The sequence below is a fragment of the Leopardus geoffroyi genome, chromosome E2 (genome assembly GCF_018350155.1).
Source record: "Leopardus geoffroyi isolate Oge1 chromosome E2, O.geoffroyi_Oge1_pat1.0, whole genome shotgun sequence".
Classification (NCBI taxonomy): Eukaryota; Metazoa; Chordata; class Mammalia; order Carnivora; family Felidae; genus Leopardus; species Leopardus geoffroyi.
The window spans coordinates 10,114,564-10,141,434 of NC_059335.1; the positions used below are offsets into that span (position 1 = coordinate 10,114,564).

At 45.8% G+C, this 26,871-nt stretch overlaps 2 protein-coding genes and 1 long non-coding RNA gene across 7 annotated transcripts in view; 1 reads left to right on the forward strand and 2 right to left on the reverse strand.

The window, feature by feature from the left end:
- Positions 1–8,103, reverse strand: part of SAE1 (SUMO1 activating enzyme subunit 1) — a 75,013-nt gene extending 66,910 nt beyond the window's left edge. Inside the window, exon 1 of one of the 4 annotated variants that reach the window (XM_045441920.1) lies at positions 7,814–8,103. In XM_045441920.1, the coding sequence (XP_045297876.1) occupies positions 7,814–7,911 (98 nt within the window). In that variant the 5' untranslated portion in view covers positions 7,912–8,103. The remainder of the gene's footprint in view (positions 1–7,813) is intronic. The other 3 variants (XM_045441921.1, XM_045441922.1, XM_045441923.1) reach the window with 3 other exon arrangements.
- A 2,439-nt stretch (positions 8,104–10,542) lies between these two features.
- LOC123578768 lies at positions 10,543–26,823 on the reverse strand. Of its 2 annotated transcripts, none has more exons than XR_006702504.1 (2): positions 26,711–26,818; positions 10,543–10,749 (listed from the first exon to the last, which is right to left on the reverse strand). It is a non-coding gene; the product is annotated as an uncharacterized LOC123578768 (long non-coding RNA). The 2 variants fall into 2 exon arrangements; XR_006702505.1 differs by lacking the exon at positions 10,543–10,749 and adding an exon at positions 14,255–14,836 and having other exon boundaries at positions 26,711–26,823.
- The window catches only part of ZC3H4 (zinc finger CCCH-type containing 4), a 44,735-nt gene continuing 44,113 nt past the window's right edge, over positions 26,250–26,871 (forward strand). Inside the window, exon 1 of the mRNA XM_045441930.1 lies at positions 26,250–26,333. The gene's annotated coding sequence lies outside the window, so the exon portion shown is untranslated. The remainder of the gene's footprint in view (positions 26,334–26,871) is intronic.

A 26,871-nucleotide genomic window follows, 5' to 3' on the forward strand; every position in this document is an offset into this window, starting at 1 on the left:
GAGCTGGTAACTTCTTATCTCTATTTTGCAGCTGAGAAAACAGGCACAAAGAGGTCAACTAGCTTACCCAAGATTACATAGCTGGGAATTGGCTAATAATCAGCCACTTGGTAAGGGCAACAGTAAGAGAGAGCAATTAAGATCCGGGGCTCTGAGGCCACACTGCCCTGATGTGTATATACTATGGAAAACTAGGTAGCCATCAAAAAAAAATAAATAGGTAACACTTATTAAATACTTACTGTATGCCCAGCACCATTCTAAGCAATTTATGTATTCAACTCTGCAAGAAAAGACACTATTACTCTCATTTTGCAGAGAAGAAAACTGTAGTTTGTAGTAGGCAAAATAATGCACTCCCACGAGCCAAATGCAGGTAACTTCTAGATGCTAGAAAAGTCAGACAGATTCTCCTCTAGAGCCTCCACATGGAACATGGCCCTGTCAACACCTTGATTTTAGCCCAGTGGAACTGATTTCAGACTTCTGACCTCTAGAATTGTAAGAGAATAAATTTGTGTTGTTTTAAGCCACTAAATGTGTGGTAATTGTTATAGCAGCAACAGGAAACTAATACACTGAAAAGAGAGTTACAGAACTTACCAAATATTGGGGTGCCTCAGTGCTGGGTGGCCCAGTCAGCAAAATGTCTGACTCTTGATTTTGGCTCAGGTCATGATCTCACGGTTTGTGGGTTCAAGCCCCACATCCGGGCTCTGTGCTGACAGCACAAAGCCTGCTTGGGATTCTCTCTCTCTGCCGTTCCCCCACTCACTCTATCTCTCTCTCTCAAAATAAATAAGAACTTAATAAATAAATAAAATGCATCAAAACAACAAACAAACTTGCCAAAAACCACACAACTGCCAAATGGCAAAGCAGGTATCAACTTAAGCAATATTGCTCCAAAGTCTGTGGTCTTCAAGTTATATTGCCTCTCGGGGCACCTGGGTGGTTCAGTCAGTTAAGTGTCTGACTTCAGCTCAGGTCATGATCTCACAGTCCATGAGTTCAAGCCCTGTGTCAGACTCTATGGTGACAGCTCAGAGCCTGGAACCTGCTTCAGATTCTGTCTCTCTCTCTCTCTCTCTCTCTCTCTCTCTCTCTCTCTCTCTCTCTCTGTCCCTCCCCCACTCATGCTGTCTCTCTCTCAGAAATAAACATTAAAAAAATATTTTTAAGTCATATTGCCTCTCAATACCACAAATAATGTAAAATTACATTGATATATTATGTATATAGTCCACTGATAACAACAATGGTAGTAGTTACCCTCTACAGAGGGCTCACTAGGTTCGAGGCATAGAATTATACATAGCACCTCACTGAAACCTTAATTGTGGTTCTTTGCCATTTTTCTTTTGGAAAAAAAGCATACACATCCTAAGTATTGCATAAGATGTCTCTCTAGAAGTCCAAGGGGCTCCACAGACCCCAGAGTACACTATCACGTTTCCACAGGAAAGGATTCATGTCTGCCTAGAGTATAAAGAAAACAGAGGCTCAGAAAAGGTGCCCAAGCTCTCCCAGGTAGTAAGTGGCCAGAACTGGGATGAGAATACAGTTCTGACCACAATCTATGAGTTTTCCTCTTTCAATGTCTCTTCTACGTTGCCTTGCACACAAGTAGGTTCTAAATAAATATTTGCCAACTTTGCTCTCTCCTCTTTGACTTCTGCCACAGGAATACCTCTTAAATTTCTGGGAAGGAATGAACAGAGCCTTTATATCACAATCTCTGAATTCACAATACACACTACAAGTTAAGTCAAGCCAAGTGAATTCCACTCATGGTTAAAAATTCCTAAGACTACCAAATTCACATTTATTTTATTGAGTCTAATTGTGTGATGACAGTGAGTCATGAAAAAATCTGGTATAAGACTATTTTAAGTAGAGTAAGCACAAAGACCTCAGGCCAGAGAGAGGTTTAGCATATTTGAGGAACAGAAAGATTCAAGAGCTCAAATGAAGTGAGCCAGAGAGATATAGGCAAGATCAGACAGGGCACGGCATGGAAGGTAATGAATTTTAAAAGCTTTGGATTTTATTCTGAATATAAGAGGAAATCACTGGAAGGCTTTATGCAGAGAACTGTATGATCTGATTTTTTTTTTTTTTTTTTTTAATCTATCTGGCTGCTGTGGGGAGACTGGATTATAAAGAATCACAAGTGAAACACAGGAGAGCAGTTGAGAAGACTACTGAGGTGACCAATCAGAGATAATGAGGGTAGCTTGGAATAAGAAAGAAAGGTGGCTGAGATCGTTTGAAGCAGAGTACACAGGACTTGACAAGGGACTGGACATGGGCCCAAGGGACAGAGATGAATAAAGAACTCTTAAGTTTCTGGTCTGTGCAACCAGATAAATGGTAAAGCCAACAGCATTTGGCAGATTGGACCACTTTCTCCTTCAGAGACAATCTCACCTTCACTTAACAGCAAAGTACTTTTCATTTAAATCTACCATCTTCTTCCATCCAACTGCCCATTCATTACATTTACTTCAATGTCTTGTCAAAATCCAAAACAGAACTTAAGGCTGCTCCCCACCATGATCTGCTCAGGCAAATCTACTCCCCTTACAATCTTCCTCATCCTTCTGGAGTCTCCACTCACCCCACTGACTTTTACTTTACATTGGCCTTATTTATCTCAACCTATTTCCTATGTAGCTTCCCTTCTCCTGTTGCTAGTGATTTTTTTTTTTTTTTAAAGACTGTTCTAATGTTTATTTATTTTTGAGACAGAGAGAGACAGAGCATGAACAGGGGAGGGTCAGAGAGAGAGGGAGACACAGAATCCGAAACAGGCTGCGGGCTCCGAGCTGTCAGCACAGAGCCCAACGCGGGGCTCGAACTCACGGACTGTGAGATCATGACCTGAGCTGAAGTCAGACGCTCAACCGACTGAGCCACCCAGGCGCCCCTGTTGCTAGTGATTTATACTTGTCAAATAACTGTAACTATAATTTACTAAATGCTTTCTGTGCATAAGCACTATTTATGCATTATCTATTATTTTTATTTTTTAAGTTTTTATTTATTCATCTAAGTAATCTCTACACCTAACGTGAGGCTCAAACCCACAACCCTGAGATCAAGAGTCACACACTCTTCTGACTGAGCCAGCCAGGCATCCCTTGCATTATCTCCTTTAATTCTCAACTATCTTATAATGTAAATTCTATTATCTCCACTTGACAAATGAGCAAACTGAAGTAGAGAAGTTAAGAAATGTATCCAAGGTTAAATAACTAAGAATTTTTGCCGCTGAGATTCAAACTGAACTATTAATCACTATCGACACTACAATAAATTGGTCCTTAAGTGAAACAATCAGGATTGGCCCCTAAGACACAGTACGTACTCAGTCACTATTATGGCAAATGTGTGCCTACGGAATCAACTGAAGTTCTTTTGAAGAGCGGCAGTGTTGGATAATGAGGCTCTGAAATTAGGAAAGTTTTTGTAGTACCTTTTTTGTAAAGTCAAAATTTCAGAGTTGAAAGAGTCCTTAAAAATTTAGTCACACTCACTCCTCCTTTTTGCAGATGTGGAACTTAAGGCCAACGAACTTTGTGACTGACCCAAGGTCAAGAGAGCTGGTTAGCAGAACTGGATTGAACCCAGGTTTCTTGAATTCCTAGATCTTTGCAACGTACAATCATTTCATCATTCGACAAATACATGTGAATGTCTACAAATTTGCAAGCACTACAAACTGAATAAGACCAGTCAAACCCCTATTTTAATTGTCAAACATTTATAAAATGCTTGCCCTCATAGAACTTATCATCTACTTTGCTCTTTTGGGTCACCCTCCGTCCTTCCTCACTCTTAGATACTGGATCAATTACTATTGAGTGGAAGAAAAATCAGACATGCCTTGGTTGTGAAAGGCAGTGCAAAAACTGCTGAAGCATGCATTCTGAAAACACACACAGCTGCCAGCCTCAACATCTTCCTTTATGATTATTTGACTGAAAGAATGAGCCCCGATTGTGGAAAATGAGCTGAGGGAGGGGAAAGGGAGTCACTTAGATTCAACTCCTGTTTACTTGGTGCATAACCTTGGGAGCCAGCTCTCATTCCTTGAGCCCCATCCATAAAGTGGGCTATGTCCCACAGCAAAAAATGGAAAGTTGCACCTGTAGGGCCAAGCAAATCAGATCAATGAGGGAAGCTGAACTGATGGAGACAAGGCTAGAGAACCACGTGCCATGTCAGAGGTGGCCTCTGCTTGGCTCCAACCAATGTGGAATATCTGATCTTTCTATTCTTCAGGAGATGACAGAATTCAGAAATTACCAGATTGCAGAAGAGGGGTGCTTGGGTGGCTCAGTCAGTTAAGCATCCAACTCTTCATTTCGGTTCAGGTCAAGATCTCATGGTTCGTGGGTTTGAGCCCCACGTTGGGTTCTGCACTGACAGTGCAGAATCTGCTTGGGTTCTCTCTCTCTACCCCTCTCCCACTTGTGCACTCTCTCAAAATAAATAAGCTTTAAAAAATTATAGAAATTTCCAGATTGGGGAATGGGGCAGGGGGAGGGACAGAGAGAAACACATTTCTTTTCCACCTTTTCATTATAAAAATTTGAAACACAGAAAAGTAAAAAGAATAGTTAGCATTTTGCCTTTTACCCATACACTTTCACCACAGCATGTCACAACTTTAGCATGCACCTCCAAAAATGGGACACTCTCCTTCATAACCATATTATTACCACATCTAGAAAATAATTCTCAAATATCTAATGGGGGGGGCACCTAGGTGGCTCAGTCTGTTAAGCGTCTGACTCTTGATGTGGGCTCAGGTCACGATCTCATGGTTTGTGAGTTCGAGCCTGACTTTGGGTTCTGCGCTGACACTGCGGCGGAGCCTGCTTGGGATTCCGTCTTTCCCTCTCTCTGCCCCTCCTCCATGAGTTCTCTGTCTCTCTCTCTCTGTCTCTCAAAATAAATAAACCTTAAAAATATAGAGGAGCATCTGGGTGGCTCAGTCAGTTAAGCGTCCAACTCTTTATTTCGGCTCAGGTCATGAGCTCAAGGTTCGTGAGATCGAGCCCTGTGTGGGGCCTGCTTGGGATTACCTCTCACTCTGTTCTTCCCCTGCGTACGCACGTGCTCTCTCTCTCCCAAAATAAGTAAACTTTAAAAAAAAAATTTTAAATATGCATATATCACCTAATAGGACTGAATATTCAAATCTCCATTACTATCTAAAAGACGTTTTTATAGGAGTTTTCTTTTTGAACCAAGATCCAGTCAAGGTTCACATTTTGCATCTGGCTTCACCTCTTTATGGTTTTTAAGCCTAGAACACTCCCTTCCTTTGTTTTTTCCATGACACTGACTTCTGGAACAGAACCAGTACAGCTGTCTTATAAAATGTCCCACATCCTGGACATCTTATCATTACCTCAATGTTCTTTAATCTGTTCCTCTGTTCTCTGAAAGCATGATTAGGCTAAAAGATATTCAGCAGGAAAACTTCACAGATGACACACTGAAGTTCTTATTTCACCACATTAGAGGGTGCATTGTTAATAATCACTTCCAAAGGCAATAAATTTGTTTTTAATTTTTTTGTTTGAATATTTCCTTGGCCTTAGGGATTCTAAGTCATTAAGTATTTTTAAATGAAGTCAATTTCTTGCTTTTTTAAAGGTTTTATTTTTAAGTAATCTCTACCCCAACTGTGGGGCTTGAACTCACAATCCCAACATCAAGAACCATATGCTCCACTGACTGAGCCAGCCAAGCACCCCAATTTTTGTCTCAAATTCAGCCAATTCTCTAGATTTTTCAAATGTTGGCAACTCATTTCAAAAAATTTTAAACACTGTATGAAAGATACAGCCCAATTTTTAACTGCTAGACCCTATGAATTCCCTGGAGGGCCCTTTTGGTTATTACTCTCCTTTTCAGTTTTCTGATAAACTTGGTCCAAACATCACGCAGAATCAGCAACAAAAAGGTTGCCAGAATGTAGTCGGCCATTTCCTAGGCCACCTTCCATTTCACATTTCCAGATCTTCAGAATTCTATTCCACCTGGAATTTCCTTAGAGGCAAGTCAATTTGCTTTGTGCAGCCTCTTTCTTGTCTGTACAGGGGGAAATCACTGCTCTTCCTACTTCAGAGAGCTGCTATGAGACTCAGTTGAAAAATGTACGTGGGGGGGGGGGGGGCACTTGGGGGGCTCAGTCAGTTAAGCATCTGACTTCTGCTCAGGTCATGGTCTCGAAGTTTGTGAGTTGAAGCCCCGCGTTGGGCTCTGTGCTGACAAGCTCAGGGCCTGGAGCCTGCTTCGGATTCTGTGTCTTCCTCTCTCTGCCCCTCCCCCGCCCCCTTCAAAAATGAATAAAAGTTAAAAAAATTTTTTTCATCAAAAACTAAAATAAGTAAAATAAAATGCAAATCTGCTCCTGTGACTCCTATGCTCAAAACTTTCCCATGGGTTTCTCGGAATAAAAAGGCTACACCTCGGGGCACCTGGGTGGCTCAGTCGGTTGAGCCACCAACTTCCGCTCAGGTCATGACCTCACAGTTTGTGAGTTCGAGCCCCGTGTCGGGCTCTGTGCTGACAGCTCAGAGCCTGGAGCCTGCTTCGGATTCTGTGTCTTCCTCTCTCTCCGCCTCTCCCCGACTCATGCTCGCTCGCGCGCTCTCTCTGTCTCAGAAATAAACATTAAAAAAAAATTTTTTTTTTTTAAAGCTACACCTTATTTGCTTCCAACCGCCTTGCTTCTTTGCTTCTCTCTCTCATTTGCCAAGCATGCTCTGGCCTCCAGAATTTTACACTGTTTTCTCTCTCCTAGCGAGCTTCTTCCATATGGTTCTTTTCCTTCATACAGGTCTGTGGCTCAATGAAGACCTCTCCAGAGGTCTTCCCTGGCCTCCCTATCAAAATAGCTCTCCCACCTCAGCATCCTTTAAAGATCCTCTTACCCTGGTTTATTTCTCTCTCAGCACTTGCACTGTCTAATATGTTATTTATGTTAATTGCTTCCCCCACCAGAAATGCACGCTCCATGTGGGCAAAGGATGCAGCTCGCTAATACTCGCTAAGCGCCAAGAAAAAGCGATCGTGGCAGGTACTTAATATTTGATAAAACCAATCAACCCTTTCGAAGACCTCATCCCCCCCGATAACTACCCCATACCCAAGGTATGCCCAACCTTAGCGCCCAGTCCTCTAGAGACACACCCTCATACCTAGGCATAAGCAACCTCTTCGTGTACCTCCAACCCCTGGCCTCCCCGAGCTCCTCAAGATTCCCACTTGAAATATGTTGCTCCAAAACTCCTCAAATACCCTCCTCCTTTCATAGCGGCCCACCCTTTCGAAGCCACAAGAACGTAAATTCGCGCGCGTTCGGTTCGCCAGTCCCCCCAGCGTCCAAGAGATTCCCACAATCCACGAATGAATGAACTACGCCCCCCCTTCATCCTCCCCCTGCACGGCCGGCCCCTCCTCCTCCCTAAGCAACCCCCCCCCCCCGCATCATTCCCTTCGGGCGCCTGAGTCCTTGAGTTTGAATCCTCAACCAGGACTCCCCCGCCGCCCCTTCCAGAGGCCCTCCCTCGGAGCGACCCTCCCACCACCCTGGGAGGTCCCCGCTTCCCTCAGCTTCCAGAAACACCGCTAACCGACCCCTCCAGTCCTCTCAGGAAGGCTACCAACCCCGGGCACGTAATTCCCGCCTCTGCGCTTCAAATCCGACCCTCCGGCTCCGCGAGGGCGGCGAACGCCTCAGGCCAGACGCCCCCAACAGCCCCTCAGCCCCGCGAGCCGCGCCGGCCCTGACCGTTTCTGGGCCTCCAATCCCCACAGACGGATCTGCCGGTCATACTGCGCCGCCTCCTCCTCGCTGATGCCGCCGCCGGCCTCTTCCTTCTCCACCATGGCGCCGGCTCCAGCTGCCTGCGCTCGGGTCCTGCCCACGGCAACCGCCCGCCGGCCCCACGCGCCGCCTACCGCCGCCGGCCGCGCGCCCGGGCCGCGTCTGCGCCTGCGCCACGGACCGCGCCTGCGCACGACCTCCTCCACGGCCCGGCCCGCCCCTAGAGCCTGGGACCACGCGAAGCTCGCCCGCCTGAAAGGCGGGCCGGCAGGACTGTCGACCACGTGACCGGGGCTCCAGCCAATCCTGGCCCAAGAATGGCGCGATTCCCCGCCCCCCTTCCCCCCACCCCCCACCCCGACGGTAAATTTCCAAGTGCTCACCTGATGGGGCTTTTTAGTTTTTATTTATTTATTTTTTACTTATGGGGCTTTTTAAATCAGCAGATATTTATCTAGCACCTGCTGAAATCCCGGTAGTGGAGGCGTTGGGCAATAGAGCAGCGAATAAAACAGAGCCCTGCCCTCAGGCGGCTAACGTTCTTTCGAGGGGAGCCCAAAAACAAATAGAAATCAGACCGTGAGAAATGCTGTGGAGAAAAATAAGCCCGGATGGGACCACAGGGTTCCAGGAGTGGCCAGAAAGAAGCTTCTCGCAGAAACGGGATATTGAACCGAGATCTGGAGGGACTGAAGAAAACAAACCGTGTGGTTAACTGGGCGATGGAGCATTTCTGGTCAGGGCAAACAGCAGGTGCAAAGGCCCTGAATCTGGAATGTGCTAGCATAGCTGAGGAACTTTGGAGAGGGCAAGGTGGCTGGAGCAGAGTGAGAGGATGGGCAGTGGTAAGAGGTGAAATCATAGATGAAGCAGGTGGGGCATCCTGAGGGACCTTGTAGGCCTGGTGCTAACTAAAGTGTATTTTAAGCAAGGTGCCTTTTTATTATTCATTCAACAAATACTTATTGAACATCTGTTATGTGTTAGCCATTGATCTCAGTGCTGGGATAGAGCACTGGCAAAAAAAATAGCTGTCTTCTCATGGAGTTTAAATGGGTTTTCAGTGAATTTTTTCTCTTTTTTGGGTTTGTTTGTTTGAAAGAGAGAGAGAGAGAAAGACGGGGCGGGGGGGCGCGCCTGGGTGGCTCAGTCAGTTAAGCATCTGACTTCGGCTCAGGTCGTGATTCTCACTGTTTGTGAGTTCGAGCCCCGAGTTGGGCTCCACACTAACTGCAGAGCTTGCTTGGGATTCTCTCTCTCTCTCTCTCTCCCCCCATCTCTCTCTCTCTCTGTCTCTCCCCCACTTGCACACACACACTCTCTCTCTCTCTCTCTCTCAAAATAATAAATAAACTTTAAAAAAAAATTTTTTTAAAAGACAGTGCACAAACCGGCAAGTGGGGGAGGGACAGAGAGAGGAGAGAGAGAGAGAATCCCAAGCAGGCTCTGTGCTACCAGCGGGGAGCCCAGTGCAGGGCTCGGTCTCAAGAACCATGAGGTTCATGACCTGAGCCGAAATCGAGAGCTGGACGTTGAACCCACTGAGTCATCTGGGCTCGCCTATGGGAATTATCTTTCTAATTTTTTTTTAACGTTTATTTATTTTTGAGGCAGAGAGAGACAGAGCATGAACGGGGGAGGGGCAGAGAGAGAGGGAGACACAGAATGGGAAACAGGTTCCAGGCTCTGAGCAGTCAGCACAGAGCCCGACGCGGGGCTCGAACTCCCGGACCGCGAGATCATGACCTGAGCTGAAGTCAGACGTTCAACCGACTGAGCCACCCAGGCGCCCCTATCTTTCTAATTTTTATGAGATTAGTTAGGTTCTTTTTTTTTTTTTTAATTTTTTTAACGTTTATTTATTTTTTAGACAGAGAGAGACAGAGCATGAATGGGGGAGGGTCAGAGAGAGAGGGAGACACAGACTCTGAAACAGGCTCCAGGCTCCGAGCGGTCAGCACAGAGCCCGAATCGGGGCTCGAACTCACGGACCGCGAGATCGTGACCTGAGCCGAAGTCGGCCGCTTAACCGACTGGAGCCACCCAAGCGCCCCTAGTTAGGTTCTTTAATAGAACTATTTCATACGTAATGAGTCTGAGGGCCAGCAAAGTTATCAGTAGCCCGAACGAAGTCTTGTATCTTAGAAGTAGTGAAGAGTAAGATTCAAACCCGGGCTATGTGGCCCACATGCTTCATCAGGAGATGATACTGCTGATGGCATATTCAGCTTCTACTCTGTGCTCTGATCTTGCCCCTGAGGCCCATACATACTCCGCGAACCTCAAAGATCGATATTTCTTTTTTTTTTTTTTTAATTTTTTTTTCAACGTTTATTTATTTATTTTTGGGGGGGGGGGGACAGAGAGAGACAGAGCATGAACGGGGGAGGGGCAGAGAGAGAGGGAGACACAGAATCGGAAGCAGGCTCCAGGCTCTGAGCCATCAGCCCAGAGCCCGACGCGGGGCTCGAACTCACGGACCGCGAGATCGTGACCTGGCTGAAGTCGGATGCTTAACCGACTGCGCCACCCAGGCGCCCCAAAGATCGATATTTCATCCCCTTTTACAGATTGCAACTCTGGGACTCGGGGAGGGGTAGGAATTCATCCAAGATCACAACATCACTCCAAAAAAGTTTGGCCGATGCTTACCCTCGGTTATTGATGTGAAACAAATCACGGAAAAGATGAGGGACTTAACGATACATACATATTATCTCTTGTAGTTTTGTGAAGCTGGACTTCAGGAGCAGCTGGGCCGGGCTGTTCTGGCACAAGGTCTTTTGTGAGAACGCAGTCAGAGGTCAGCTGACGCTACAGTCATCTGACGGCTTTTGATGGGAGTTCCTCTTCCGTCGATGATGGGAGGAGGAGATGACCCACTCCCGTGGCCGGAAGTCCTGGGGATACAATAGTGATAAAAATAAACATACGCCAGGGGCGCCTGCGGGGCTCAGTTGGTTGGGCGGCCAACTCTTGATTTCAGCTTGGGTCATGATCTCACAGTTTGGGAGTTTGAGCCCCGCCTTGGGCTCTGCGCTGACAGTGCGGAACCTGCTTGGGGTTCCGTCTCTCCCTCTCTCGCAAAATAAGTAAATAAACTTTTTTAAAAAATGGACGTACCCCTGCTTTATGTAGGAACCGTCACAAGACAGTGGGAGAGAGAGAAAACAGTTCCATAAATATAAATAGAAACTTCATGAAGTGCTGTGAAGGAAAAGAAGAGAGAGCTATAAAAGTGTTTTTGAGGGGCGCCTGGGTGGCGCAGTCGGTTAAGCGTCCGACTTCAGCCAGGTCACGATCTCGCGGTCCGTGAGTTCGAGCCCCGCGTCAGGCTCTGGGCTGATGCCTCAGAGCCTGGAGCCTGTTTCCGATTCTGTGTCTCCCTCTCTCACTGCCCCTCCCCCGTTCATGCTCTGTCTCTCTCTGTCCCAAAAATAAATAAACGTTGAAAAAAAAAAAAAGTGTTTTTGACTCAGTGTCGGAGTCAGAAAAGTATGTCCTGAGGGGCGCTTGGGTCACTCAGTCGGTTGAGCTTCCGACTTTGGCTCTGGTCATGATTTCACAGGTCATGAGTTCGAGCCCTGTGTCAGGCTGTGTGCTGACAGCTCAAGCCCGCTTTGGATGCTGTGTCTCCCTTTCTCTGCCCCTCCCCACTCACACTTTGTGTGTGTGTGTCTCTCTCTTTCTCTCTTAAAAATAAATAAACGTTTTGAGAGACAGAGAGTGAGTGGGGGAGGAGCAGAGAGACAGAGGGAGACACAGAATCCTAAGCAGGCTCCGGGCTCCGTGCCGTTTGCACAGAGCCAGATGTGGGGCTTGAACCAGTAAACCTGAGCCCTAGTCGGATGCTTAACCCACCGAGCCACCTGGGTGCTGCCCCCTCTTTATTTATTTATTTATTTATTTATTTATTATTATTTTTTAAGTTTAAATTTTTTTAACGTTTATTTATTTTTGAGAGAGAGCACATGAGCAAGGGACGGGTGGGGGGGAGGGGGGGGGCGGGACACAGAATCTGAAGTAGGCTCCAGGCCCTGAGCTGTCAGCACAGAGCCGGATGGGGGGCTCGAACTCACCAACCAGGAGATCGTGACCTGAGCCGAAGTCGGACACCGACTGAGCCACCCAGGCGCCCCCACTGAATTCTGTGTTACGTGAATATCTCAGTAAAGCTTTGAGTAAAGAAAGACAAGAAATGGAAGCGTCCACTTTCCCTCCCTTGGGACACTTGATTTTAAGCTCAGCCTCCTTGCTAGGAAAAGCCAAAACAGCCCAGAGAGAAGCCTTCGTGGAGAAGAGCCACAAAGTTCCTGACCCTCAGGCAGGCGCCAGCGCCAGGCGCCGGCCAGCACCAACTCGCTGGCCATGTGAGTGAGCCATCTTGGAAGTATATCCTCTGGCAGCTGGTCAAGCCACCCCGGAGGGAGCAGATACGAGCCATTCCTTCCAAGCCCTGCCCGAAGTTCTGATCCGTAAGCAAAATCAAGGACCGCTGTCAAATTATACCACAAAGTTTTGTGATCACTTGTTACACAGCATTAGATTCCCTGGACACTGCCCTCTACCAACTCTCTTCACACTTTCTTTTTTCTCCATAATGTTTCCTTCTCTCTCCCTCCCCCTGGCGTGCACCCTCTCACGGGGCCAAACAGGCGCTCTCTCTATCTTCCTCTTTCCTTCACCCCATTCTCTTTCTCTAACTCTCTTTCCCTTTCCCTGCCAACACTCTCCGTCTTTCTGATTTTAGTCTCTCTGACGAGCTCCTTCTTTCTGTATTCCCTGAAGACGTCCTCTGAGCCCAGCCCTGTGCGAGGTGACACATAAACCCTGGGGGGGGATATGTTGTCCTGTGGCATCACAGAAGATCTCTCAGAGGAAGTAATGACCGAGTGGTGATGTGGAGAATGATGACAAGTCAGGTGACCGAGCCATGGTGACTGAGGGGGATAAAGGCGTCAATTAAGAAATCGGATGGCGGGGGCACCCAGCTGGCTCAGTCAGTAGAACATGTGACTCTTTATCTCTGGGTTGTGAGTTTGAGTCCCACGCTGGATGTAGAGATAACTTAAAAATAAAATATTTTTATTTTATTTTTTTTAATGTTTATTTATTTTTGAGAGAAAGAGACAGAGCATGAGCAGGGGAGGGGCAGAGAGAGAGGGAGACACAGAATCCGAAGCAGGCTCCAGGCTCTGCGCTGTCGGCACAGAGCCCAACATGGGGCTCGAACTCACCAGTCTTCCAGCTGTGGGATCATGGCCTGAGCCGAGGTCAGCTGCTTAACCGACTGAGCCACACAGGCACCCCAAAAATAAAATCTTAAGCAAGAAAAAGAAGCCAGATCATGAGTTGCCTTTTTTTTTTTTTTTAATGTTTATTTATTTTTGAGAAAGAAAGACACAGCGTGAGCTGGGGAGGGAGACACAGAATCCGAAGCAGGCTCCAGGCTCCCAGCTGTCAGCACAGAGCCCGATGTGGGGCTTGAACTCACAAATGGTGAGATCATGACCTGAGCCGAAGCGGGTTACTCAACCAAGTGAGCCACCCAAGTGACCCTTGTCCTTTTTTTTAAGCCCTGAAAACCTATTTGTTAATTACAATATGTGACCGTTGTACTTTGAGGCAAACAGAGAATATAAAACATCGGTATCCTGAACACTAAAGAAACAAGTCCAGAGTGAACATCACTTTGCTTAGAATGATTTGAGGCTGGAATGTCTGGGTGGTTCAGTCGGTTAAGCATCTGACTCCGGCTCAGGTCATGATCTTACGGTTTGTGGGTTCAAGCCCCTCGTTAGGTTCTGTGCTGACAACTCAGAGCCTAGAGCCTGCTTCAGATTCTGTGTCTCCCTCTCTCTCTGCCCCTCTCCTTCTCACCCTCTGTCTCTCAAAAATAGATAGATGTTAAAAAAAAAAAAAGAAAGAAAGAAAAGAAATGAGAGAGTTTGGGAAGTACACGTCTCTTCAAATCTGTATTGTTTCTTCCAAATATCGCTTGGCCCCCTAGGAAAGTCCGTTTTCTAAACATGACCTTGATCTAGATGGCTTGAAGTTCAGAAACAGAAAGAGAATAGTGGACACTATTTGGTAACTTTTATTTTATCACAATCTTAAAAAAAGTTTCATGTTTATTGATTTTTGAGAGAGACAGAGTAGGGAAGGGACAGAGAAAGAGGGAGACACAGAATCCGAAGCAGGCTCCAAGCTCTGAACTGAAGGCACAGGGCCTGATGCAGGGCTTGAACTCACAAACCGTGAGATCATGACCTGAGCCGAAGTCGGACGCCTACTCGACTGAGCCACCCAGGTGCCCCACAAATTTTTTTAAGTAACCTCTACACCCAACGTGGGGCTCAAACTCACAACCCCGAGGTCAAGAGTCACATGCTCTACAGACTGAGCTAGCCAGGCACCCTACAAATTTTTATTTTGGAGATCTTCAAGCTTACAGAAAAAAATAGTCCAATGAATATTCATATATCCTTTGAATAGATTCATTAATTTGAAATTTTGGCACATTCTCTCTCTTTCTCTCATACACACACACGCTTACCCATATACTTTTCAGCTAAACCACCTTACAGTTCGTCCTTCCAGGTCTTTAAGTCAATGCAGGGAAAATTTTTGAGAACCAGTCGGCCAGATTCTCTTACACACTTCCTGCATGTGAAATGCCAAATATGCACAAATCCCTTCAACTGAAAGATTAATTCCAGAGGTCTGAGCCACTTGAAAATGTCTATATTTAACTCCAAATATTCACTGGGTTAAACGACGCCAATGAAGGAAACGATTATCGCAACAAGGGCATGCAGTACGTTCTCTTGATTAGCGCTGAGGCCGTTTGCATTTTGCACAGATGGCTACAGCCCTGTCGATCTTCTATTCCCCATGCTCGATCTTCAGCAACCCCTCGACGCTACTCCCACCGAGAGGGTGCGGTGTGAACGCATCTTAATTTAGTTCATTATATCTTCAATGACCCTATTTCCGAATAAGGTCACATTCTGAGGTTTCCGGAAGAACACGAATTGGGGGGTAGGCAAAAACTACTTAACCCAGTACAGGTATCAGTGCATATTCTTAAACATATAACAACATACGAAGAAATAACTGTACACGTGTGGAGCTAGCTAATTAGCTAGCTAGATAAAATAAATCTGGCGTTTGATTGAAAATAATTTGGCAGAGTTGGGGATGGTCAGTGGGTGGAAATAGGGCGTGGCTATGAGTTTATAATTCTTTTTTTAACGTTTATTTTGAGAGAGAGAGAGAGTGCACGAGTGGGGTAGGGGCAGAGAGAGAAGGGAGAGAGAAGCCCAAGCAGGCTCTGCATTGACCGTGCAGTGCCCAATGTGGGCCTGGAACTCACTAACCGTGAGATCATGACCTGAGCCCAAACCAAGAGTCACACGCGTGATCGACTGAGTCACCCAAGCGCCCCTGTATTTTTTTTTTAAGATTTTATTTTTATTTATTTATTTTTAATGTTTATTTATTTTTGAGAGAGAGAGCACAAGCGGGGGAGGTTCTGAGAGAGAGCGGGACAGAGAATCCGAAGCAGGGCTCCGCACTGACAACAGAGAGTCCGATCTGGGGTTCCGACCCCCGAACTGTGAGATCGTGCCTAGAGCCGAAGTCAGACGCTTAACTGACTGAGCCACCCAGGCACGCCAAGATTTATTTTTATTTTTATTTTTTATAATATACATCCAAATTAGTTAACACATGGTGCAACAATGATTTCAGGAATAGATTCCGTAAGCCCCTTCCCCATTTAGCCCATGCCCCCCTCCCCCAACCCCTCCAGCAACGCTCTGTTTGTTCTCTGTATTTAAGAGTCTCTTATGTTCTGTCTCCCTCCCTGTTTTTATATTATTTTTGCTTCCCTTCCCCTATGTTCATCTGTTTCGCATCTTAAAGTCCTCATAGGAGTGAAATCATGTATTTGTCTTTCTCTTGTCTATTCGCTTAGCATAGCACCCTCCAGTTCCATCCACGTAGTTGCAAATGGCAAGATTTCATTCTTTTTGATGGCCGAGTAATACTCCATTGTATCTATATACCGCATCTTCTTTATCCGTTCATCCATCGATGCACACTTGGGCTCTTTCCATACTTTGGCAATTGTCCATAGCGCTGCTATGAACATGGGGGTGCATGTGCCCCTTTGAAACAGCATACCTAGTAGTGCAATTGCTGGGTCGTAGGGGAGTTCTAATTTTAGTTTTTTGAGGAGCCTCCGTACTGTTTTCCAGAGTGGCTGCACCACTTTGTATTCCCAGCCAAGATTTTATTTTTAAGTAATTTCTGCACCCAATGCGGGGCTCAAACTTCCAACCCCAGAAGCAAGAGTTGCGTGCTCCACCTTCCGAGCCAGCCAGGCGCCCCTCCCATCTTCTTTCTCAAGGCTGAATATGAATATGTTCCGTTGTAAACTATAAACCACATTTTGATTATCCATCCATCCGTTCGGCAGACATTTGGGTTGCTTTTCAGCCTTCGACTAGTGTGAATAATGTGGCCATGCACATGGTGTCCAAATATCTCTCTGAGACCCTGGTGAGACCATGGGATATATACCCGGGGGGGAGGGGGTAGTTTTGTTTTTTTCAGCCACAGCTAATCGGAACAGCTGCCAAAACTGAGACTTGGTCACTGAAAGGGGGTGGAGAGCAGTTAGTCAATAGATCAGGCCCCTGGGTTTAGGGATTACATAATTACCTCCACCCAGGTGGCAGCTCCACATTAACCACCTCGGTGGTTCGCAGCCCCACCTGCACATTAGGATTATCTGGGGACAGTTTCAGCAACTCTAGTGCCCGGGCCCCACCTTCCGAGACTGATTAATTGGTCTGGGGTGGAGCTGAGACACTGATTTTTACAAAATGCTCCCCAGATGATTCTAAACACAGTCAGGATGGAGAACTCTGTAACAAAGGCACGTGTGGTGTCTTATTCCAGTCTCAGTTCTTTTCCCGCCCTTCCTGTTCGAACCGCCTAATTCTTAGGATTCTTTAAACGACATCGGATTAGGGGCACTGGCTGGCTTAGTCAATGGGGCACGGCACGTGATCTCAGGGTTGTGAGTTTGAGCCCTACATTGGGGGTAGAGATTACTTAAAAATAAAAATATTTAGGGGTGCCTGGGTGGCTCAGTCAAGTCGGGCGCCCGAATTCAGCTCAGGTCATGATCTCGCAGTCTGTGAGTTCAAGCCCTGCATCGGGCTCTGTGCTGACAGCTCGGAGCCTGGAGCCTGCTTCGGATTCTGCGTCTCCCTCTTTCTGCCTCTCTCCTGCTCACACCTCTGTCTCTCTCCCTCAAAAAGTAAATAAACGATAAAAAAAAAAAAAAACTTTTTTTAAGTAAAAGTATTTTTTTTTTAACTTTTTTCAACGTTTATTTATTTTTGGGGGGACAGCGAGAGACAGAGCATGAACGGGGGAGGGGCAGAGAGAGAGGGAGACACAGAATCGAAAACAGGCTCCAGGCTCTGAGCCATCAGCCCAGAGCCCGACGCGGGGCTCGAACTCACGGACCGCGAGATCGTGACCTGGCTGCAGTCGGACGCTCAACTGACTGCGCCACCCAGGCGCCCCTTAAGTAAAAGTATTTAAGGGGCACCTGGGTGGCTCAGTCGGTTAAGCATCTGACTCTTGATTTTGGCTCAGGTCATGATCTCATGGTTCGTGGGAGTGAGCCCCATGTCAGGCTCTGCACTGACAGTATGGAGGCTGCTTGGGATTCTCTCCCTCCCTCTCCCTCCACACACCCCCCCTCCACCGCTCTCTCCTGCTCTCCCCCTCACACATGCTCCCCCCCGCCGCTCTCTCTCTCAAAATAAATAAACATAAAAAATTTTTAAAAATTAAAATCTTTGAAATAAATAAAATTACATTTAAAAAAATTAGGCAGCACCTGGTCAGTTCAGCCAGTGGAGCATGTGATTCTTGATTTCGAGGTTGTGAGATTGTGAGCTCGAGCCCCACAGTGGGTGTAGAGATTGCTTTAAATAAATAAGTAAACTTGAAAAAATAAAAAATAAATGAATAAGTAAAAACTAGCATGTTTGAATAGAAGTAAAGATAACCTTTATTACCTGTAATAAAATACATACATTTAATTATACACAAGGTGGATTTTTACGTACATGAGATGTTATGGATCAAATTGTGTCCCTGCAGGGGCGCCTGGGTGGCGCAGTCGGTTAAGCGTCCGACTTCAGCCAGGTCACGATCTCGCGGTCCGTGAGTTCGAGCCCCGCGTCGGGCTCTGGGCTGATGGCTCAGAGCCTGGAGCCTGTTTCCGATTCTGTGTCTCCCTCTCTCTCTGCCCCTCCCCCGTTCATGCTCTGTCTCTCGCTGTCCCCAAAATAAATAAACGTTGAAAAAAAAAATTAAAAAAAAAAAATTGTGTCCCTGCAAAAGATATGTTCAAGTACTTATCCTTGGGACCTATGAATCTGATCCTATTTGGAAATGGGGGTCTTTGTAGATGTAATTAAATTAAGATGACATCATTAGGGTGAGCTGTAGTCCAATATGACTGGTGTCTTTATAAGAGGAGGGAAATTTGAATACAGAAACCACAGGGAGAAGGGCCATTTGAAGATGAAGGTAGAGGGGAGCCAAGAGGCTTAATTGGTAGAGTACGTGACTCTTGATCTCAGGGTGGTAAGTTCAGGCCCCACATTGGGTGTAAAACTTACTTAATAAATAAAATAAAATAAAATAAAATAAAATAAAATAAATAAAATAAAATAAATAGAATAAAATAAAATAAAATAAAATAAATAGAATAAAATAAAATGGAATAGAATAGAATAAAAGCTCCTGGCTGGCTCATTTGGTGGAGCATGGGACTCCCAATCTCAGAGTTGTGAGTTTGCGCCCCATGTTGGGTATAGAGATTACTTTAAAAAAGAAAAGAAAATATTTACATTTTTAAAAGTTTATTTATTTATTTTTGAGAGAGAGAGCGCACAAGTGGGGAAGGGGGGTAGAGAGGGAGAGACAGAATCCGCAGCAGGCTCCAGGCTCTGAGCTGTCAGCACAGAGCCTGATGCAGGCTCAAACTTACAAACCATGAGATCATGACCTGAGCCGAAGTTGGATGCTTGACTGACTGAGCCACCCAGGTGCCCCCGATGTTTATTTATTCTTGAGAGAGAGAGAGAGAGAGAGAGAGAGAGAGAGAGAGAGAGAGAGAGACAGAGACAGAGCGCAAGCCAGGGAGGGGCAGAGAGAGAGAGGGAGACACAGAATCCAAAGCAGGCTCCAGGCTCTGAGCCATCAGCACAGAGCCCGACGCAGGGCTCAAACTCACAAACCGTGAGATCATGACCTGAGCCGAAGTTGGATGCTTAACTGACGGAGCCACCCAGGTGCCCCTTAATCTCTATGCCCAATGTGGGGCTCAAACTTATAACCATGAGATCAAGAGTTGCAGAGGCACCTGGGTGGCTCAGTAGGTTAAACATCCGATTCTTGATTTCAGCTCAGGTCATGATCTCAGGGTCGGTGAGTTTGAGCCCCACATGGGGCTCCAGGCTGACAGTGTGGAGCTTGCTTGGGATTCTCCCTCTCCTTCTCTGTCTGCCCCTCCTCTGCGCGCGCTCTCTCTCTCTCTCTCTCTCAAAATAAACGTTAAAAAAAAAAAAAAAAAAAAAAGAGTTGAATGTCTACTGACTGAGCCAGCAGGGTGGCCCTGGAGGGTAGAAGTTTGAAATGAAGGTCTGAGCTCCTCTGAAGGCCCTAGGGAAGCAATCCTTGCTTCCTCCAGCTTCTGGTGGTTGGCCAACAATGCTTGGCTCATAGATTACTCCAATCTCTGCTTCTTCTGTCACATGTTGTCTCCCTGTGTGTATCTTTGTGTCTCTTCTCTTCTTGGAAGGATACCAATCATATCAGGGTAAGGGCCCACCCTACTCCAGTGTGACCTCATCTTATTTTTATCAATCATATCTTTAGTGACCCTGTTTCCAAATAAGGTCACGTTCTGAGGTTTCAGGAAGAATGTGACTTTGAGGGGAGGGAAGCACTATTTAACCCATTACAGGTACAAGTATATATTCTCTTTTTTTTAACATATATTTTTTAATTTGAGAGAGAGAGAGAGCAGGGTAGAGGGGCAGAGGGAGAGACAGAATCTCCAGCAGGCTCTACACTCAACTTGGAGTGTGATGTGGAACTTGATCCCACAACCCTGGGATCATGACCTGAGCTGAAATCAAGAGTCAGACAGATGCTCAACCTACTTACACCCAGGTTCCCCCCCTTTTTTAATATATATACTTTAAAGTTTATTTATTTTGATAGAGAGAGAGAGAGAGAGAGAGAGGGAGAGAGAAAGAGAGGAAGTGTAGGAGGGGCAGAGAGAGAGAGAGAGAGAGAGAGAGAGAATCCCAAGCAGGCTCCACACTGTCAGTGAGGAGCCCGATTTGGGGCTCAATCCCATGAACCTTGAGATCATGACCTGAGCTGAAATCAAGAGTCTGACACTTAACCGACCGAGCCACCCAGGCATCCCACAAGTGTATATTCTTAAATGTGTAACAACATATATAGAAATAACTATTTATGAATATGTGTGGAGCTAGGTAGTTAACTAGCTAGATGAAACAAATGTGGTATTTGATTAAAAATAAACTAAAATGGGTGCCTGGTGGCTCATTCGGGCATCCGACTTTTTTTTTTTAATTCTTTTTATTTTTAGAGACAGAGAGAGAGAGGAAAGGAAAGCATGAGAGCACTAGCAGGGGGGAAAGAGAGAGAGAGAGAGAGAGAGAGAGGGAGAGAGAGGGAGGGGGAGAGAGATTGAGAGGGGATCCTGAGCAGGCTCCACACTGAGTGTGGACCCCATAACCCTGGGATCATGACCTGAGCTGAAATCAAGAGTTGGACACTCAGGGCGCCTGGGTGGCTCAGTCGGTTGAGTTTCCAACTCTTGATTTCAGCTCAGATCATGATCCCAGGGTGGTGGAATCCAGCCCAACATCAGGCTCTGTGCTAAGCAGGGAGCCTGCTTAGGATTCTCTCTGTCTCCCTCTACCCCTCTCCCCCCTCCCTGGCTCTTGCCAGTGCGGGTTTACTCACTCTCTTAAAAAAAAAAGGCATTGGTGTGGGCACCTGGGTGGCTCAGTCAGTTAAGTGTTGGACACTTGATCTCGGCTCAGGTCATGACCTCACAGTTTGTGAGTTGCAGTCCCATATAGGGACTGCTAGGGATTCTGTCTCTCCTTCTCTTTGCCCCGCCCCCACTTGTGCTCTATCAAAAATATAAATAAATAAACTTAAAAAAATTAATAAGCTATCAGAGTTGGGGGACGGTCAGTGGGTAGGTGTAAGGAACTTAATTTCCCTGAGTTTATAATTCTTTTTTTTTTTTTTTTACATTTATTTATTTTCAGAGAGAGAGAGTGCGAGAGAGAGCAGGGGAGGGGCAGAGAGAGAGAGAGAGAGAATCCCAGGCAGACCCCAGCTGTCAATGCAGAGCTGGACACGGGGCAGGAACTCATGAACCAGGAGATCACATGACCTGAGCCCGAATCAAGAGTCAGACACTTAACCCACTAAGCCACCCAGGCACCCCAAGTTTATAATTCTTGAAGCTGGGTGATAGGTATATGAAGGTTCATCTTACACTTTCCCGTTTTTGTGTATGTTTGAATTTTTCCCTAATAAAAAGTTTTTTAAAACCCTTATTTTAATGTTCCGAATCTCAAACTCTTAAACTATGCTGTGCTACGAAAAATGCCAGTGACAGGATCAAACAACCTCTTTGTGCACAAAAGATGTTTCGAAGTCTTGGAATGACCATGCAGCAGAGGGCTCTATCAAACATCCGTTGGATAAGACTTTGGAGAGAAACGCTTTTGCTGAGTTGTCTTGTAGTGTTAAAGTGAAATGTGCACGGGTCATAGAAATAAAAATAAAGGGAGTCAAACTATTTTGAAGAACTAAAACTGATTCTTAGCATTAAATGATTTATTAGTTATTATATTGACCTTGAGATGACCCTGAAGATCCATGGCATGTGGTCATTTGTAACTGGTTAGCGAATGACCGGAGCTATTTCCTGTGACTTTGCAGCAACTCTTGTGAACAGTAACTTTGTGGAAAAGGACTGAAAATAAACCAACCTGGTCTATAAATTATTTTCTCCTGGACCTCTAGACTCATTAAACATCTAAAAGGGTTCCTTTTCCCACTCCCCCTTATAGTTTTATAAAGCTTACAAAGAACATTTAATGTAATGGTAGGTTCTCAAATTTGGGGGTATATATGTTCTTAAACTTTTTTTTTTTAAGGTGAAATTCACATCAAAAAAAGAAATTTACATAACTTAAAATTAACCATTTTATCTTTTTTTTTTTTTAGCTTATTTTTTATTTTGAGACAGAGAGCGGGGGAGAAGTAGAGAGTGAGTGAGAGAGAGAGAAGAGAGAGAGAGAGAGAGGGGGGGGGAGAGAGAGAATCCCAAGCAGGCTCTGCACTGACAGCTCAGAGCCTGATGTGAGGTTCGAACTCGTGAACCTTTCAATCAGACCTGAGGCAAAATCAAGAGCCAGACACAACTGACTGAGCACAACTGGCTATAATTTTGTTCATTAGGTGAGCATTTATTACCCATAGTCAGGTTGGTCCCTGTGCTGTCATCCTATCATCCCTGGTCCCTGTCCTCTAGTGTCAGTAACAACTCCTTTATTATTGTGATGTCCCAAAAGGTCCCTGCAAACTTCCAAAATGTCCTCAAGGGTGCAATACTCTCCCCTTGAGAATAAAAAAACAAAAACAAAAACAAAAACAAAAAAACCCCAAACCAACCCAACAGGAATTTCCCACAATAAGTCCCAAAATGTCCTCTAGGGGGCAACATCATCTCCTTGAGAACTAGGTGGAACCATGATCTAGCCTGGAGTTCACTACCCTCCATTTCCCAATAAAAACAGGGTTGGATTAGCAAGGAAGGTAGAGAAAATAGCTATTGGTTGGCAGTCAGCAAGATACCATAATGCCTCCCTTTGGCCAATGGTCTCCTCCTTTCTTCCCTAGTTATTTCCACGGGCTGGAGCCAGCTCCTGGCATTTCTTCCACACCGTGTAGTGACTTCTCTGTAGAGCCATCCCCGTGACTAGAAAAACAAAATCTTTTGCCAGAATAATGATGTTCCCAGAGTAGAAAGAAATAGGTACCAGGGAAGCATTGGTCACGTATGGGCATCACAGAAGTTTCCATCTCAGAAAAATACAAGGACCTGCCAAGCTTGGAGACATTTTGGAGGTCCAGATGAAGAATTTTGGAAACGATGGGCAAGTTGGTAAAACATGCAACCTTCCTCCACAACCTCCCCACACCACACCCCCCACACACCTGGCACACATGGACACGTGCGTGGGCACACACACAGATACACACACGTGCACACACGCAAAGCACGTTTGGTAGCTCTGTGGGAATCTTAGTGGCAATTTGTATCATGACTGGGAGACTTGCTCTCACTGATCAGCAAAGAAAACTCAAAGGTATACAAAAGAAGGTTCTTTAGATATATCGCCCAAGATGTATTGCAAAAGACTGCCATCTGGGTCTTCCAACCCAGCCATCCAGGGGGTCCTCAAAAGTGGCAAATATACTTCAATTTATTTGTCTGTTCTCCAACCGATGGGTATTTAAGTTGTTTCCAGTTAGGGACTATTTTGACTAGGGCTGCTGTGAACATTCTTTTCATGCCTTTTGGTACACATTTGTTGGATACATACATTCGGGTGGAATTGTTGAATCATAGAGTAAGCTTCCTTTCAGCTGGAGTTGATATTGCCAAGCCATTTTCCAAAGGGGTTCTAAGGGAGATCCTGTGTTTCTCCTCTACTCTAACATTCTATACTTCTCTACTCTGGTCACCAAATGCTTGGAGGCTTTCCCACACCAAGCAGTGCTGCAACTGGGGGATACCAGCTGAAGTTCAATTCCGTTCTGATACTATCTACCCGGAGTTAGCATGAGATCCCGTTGGTTAAGAGCTCATTCCCACAAGATTGCCCACCCCCAGCTTCAGCCTCAAATTGGAAGCACTTCTGATTGGGTATAAATCAGATGTTGCCACAACCCCTTTCTCTGTTTCCATTAATTTGCTACAGTGGCTCACAGAAGTCAGGAAAATAGTCTACCTACTAGACTACTCGTTTGTTACAAAGGATATTAAAGAATATGAATGAACAAGGGGCGCCTGGGTCGCTCTGTCCATTGAGCATCCACTCTGTCCACTGAGCATCCGACTTCAGCTCAGGTCACGATCTCATGGTTTGTGAGTTCAAGCCTCATATCAACTCACTGCTGTCAGCATGGAGCCCACTTCCTATCCTCTCCCTCTCTCTGCCCCTCCCCCATTCAAGCGCACATGCGCGCACTCCCTCTCAAAACTAAAACATAAAAAAAAAAAAAAAGAAAAGGAATGAATTTAACTCATTAATGAGCGAACCAGCAGAAAAATTAAGCTGGTTCAAGTTGGAGATGAGAAACGTGTATGTATAAAAACAAATGCAGGAATTAGGTTGGAAAGTTTGCTACAAAATTGATTAATACCATTCAAGGTCGTCTTTCCTACCAGGCCAAAAATCCTTTGAAACTTGAGAATCTTCCATAACTTCTCAGAGTCTAGACCCCAATCAACAGTTACATAGTAAGTCAAAGTGACATTTAGAATGTTAGGGCGGGGGCGCCTGGGTGGCTCAGCCAGTTAAGCATTGGACTCTTGATTTCGGCTCAGGTCATGATTTCACGGTTTCATGAGCTGGAGTCCTGCATGGGCTCTGTGATGACAGTGTGGAGCCTGCTTGGGTTTCTCCCTCTTTCTTTGCCCCTCCCCTGCTCGCGCTCTGTCTCTCAAATAAACTTTAAAAAAAAAAAAAAAGAATGTCAGAAGGGCTTGGTAGGCAATGTTAGACAGTGGTCTAGTAAGATTCTGAAAAGGCATGGAGAAACCTTCCTGCCTCATGAGACTTGCTGATCTTTTCATTTTTCTCATTACCTAAAAGCAGACAGCCCTCTAGAATTCTGGAATGGCCTGCTGAAGCTTCAGAGGTGGCCAGCTGGAGACCACAGCATGAAAGGACAGACCATGTGGTCTACAGTCTTAACCAGTGTGGTTTCATCCATCGCTAGAATACATGGGGTTCAGAAAACAAGGCACAGAAGGGGAAAGACAATTCGCAGTATTTTTCTTTCCATTCGAATAATCCTGCTCTACTAGTCTTGTGTTAAAGAAACCTTTCCGACAATTTTGTTAAAAGCACGTGCCAACATTTTATTGCAATGATGCATGCAAAGAAAAAAAAAGTCTCTTGCAGGTGAATTAGAAATGTATTCTTGGTATGGACATTTTAGGGGAGAAGTGAATGGTTAAATAACCATCATTAACTAGAGGCTAGATCCAGAAAGTAAATAAAACTAGATCCAGAACATAAGAAAGGAAAGACGGAAGATTAGGAGTCTTGATTGGCAGGCAGTAGTTCCTCAGAACAAATTTCATAGCCATCAAAATTCACTCGAAATGGCTTAAATCTTTTTTTTTTTTTTTTTTTGTCAAGAAAGCTAATTACTTCACTGAAGGAGATTGTTATAAATTACTCACAAAAATCGTATGTCCCAGACTAGTTTGCGGGCATTTTTTTTTTTTTTTCTTTCATGGTAGGATCAATAGACCAAGAAGTAATTTGGCGCCTTTACCTCCAGATTTATCTTTCATGCTGCACTGGTTTTCTGTTCCCGGAACCTAAATGGTCCACACCTCGTCAGGGTCTGAAATAAACTTTTTCTTGGCTTGGAACTTTCTCTTCTCCTTCCCATCTCAACTTAAACAACCCTGTCCTGGGCGCCCCCTTTAACACCTCATTTAATAGAGGCTCTCTTCCAACTTCCAGTTCCTTTCCCCTGGAGCATTATCGGTTTTTAAGCTCCAGGAAGCTAGAAACTGTTCCCATCGACCATCACAGAGCTTGACACTGTACAAGGAGCTCATAAAAGCACAGAACAAAGATCCTTGGATATAAACCGGCCTCAACGAATTTTTGCAGTAGGCAATGGAATGCCCACACGGACTAAAATTCTTGAGGCGCTCTTTACGGCTAATATTACGTTCCTGAGACAACTATTTAGACACCAGGATTGTCTGCATCCATTAAATGAGAATAGTAGTTCCTCCCAATGGAGTTTCGAGGATCAAAAGATTGTAGGTCGTTTGCACACCGTTTGAACCCGGTCAGTCGCTCCCACGTGTAACATTTATCTAGAGCCTTCCCGATAACCTACGCTACAAGCTCTTAAATTTCCCGGAGGCAGTACCAAGGCCCGCCCCTCTCGCACCGCCCCAGGGAGACGTCACTGACCGAGGTTTCTAATGACGTCAGCTCCGGACCTGTTCGGCTCCATCCTCCCCTTCTCCGGAAACCTACAACTCACGGCACCCGGCCTCCAGCTTTCGGTTATTTTTTTTTTTTTCTTTCCGTAGCTCGAATTCTTTCCCTCCCATTCTTCCACCTAAAACTTTAGTCTCTTCCCGCCTTCCCTCAAGCTGGTAATTTTCGGTTCTTCCCGCTTGCGCTCGGGTGAATTTCCCAGCCTTTTGCTCTGTTAATCGCCTCCCGAGCCCCGCCCTTCAGCCTTTCCCGTCTAAATTCCTCTTTCGGCTAGTTCCGCCTCCTGCCACCCGCCTCCGACACCGCCTTCGGCTCCTTCCGGATCGTCGCAGTTCCTTGCCTTCCCCGCGCCCCCCCCCCCCCATCCCGTCCTGGTCCGCTTCGGCTATCTCCGGCTCCCGCGACTTTCCATCCATTCTTTAGCCACACCCCCATCACCAACCTCGGCTTTTTCCGTCTCTGCCCGTCTCTCGCTCCTCTGCCTTCGGCTTTTTCCGCCTTGCCTCGACCTCACTCCCTCCCTTCGGCTCTTTCCGCCGGCCTTCGGGAGAAGGCCTGTGCCCCTCTCCTCCACGTGACGCGGCCTCCGCCTCCGCCTCCCAG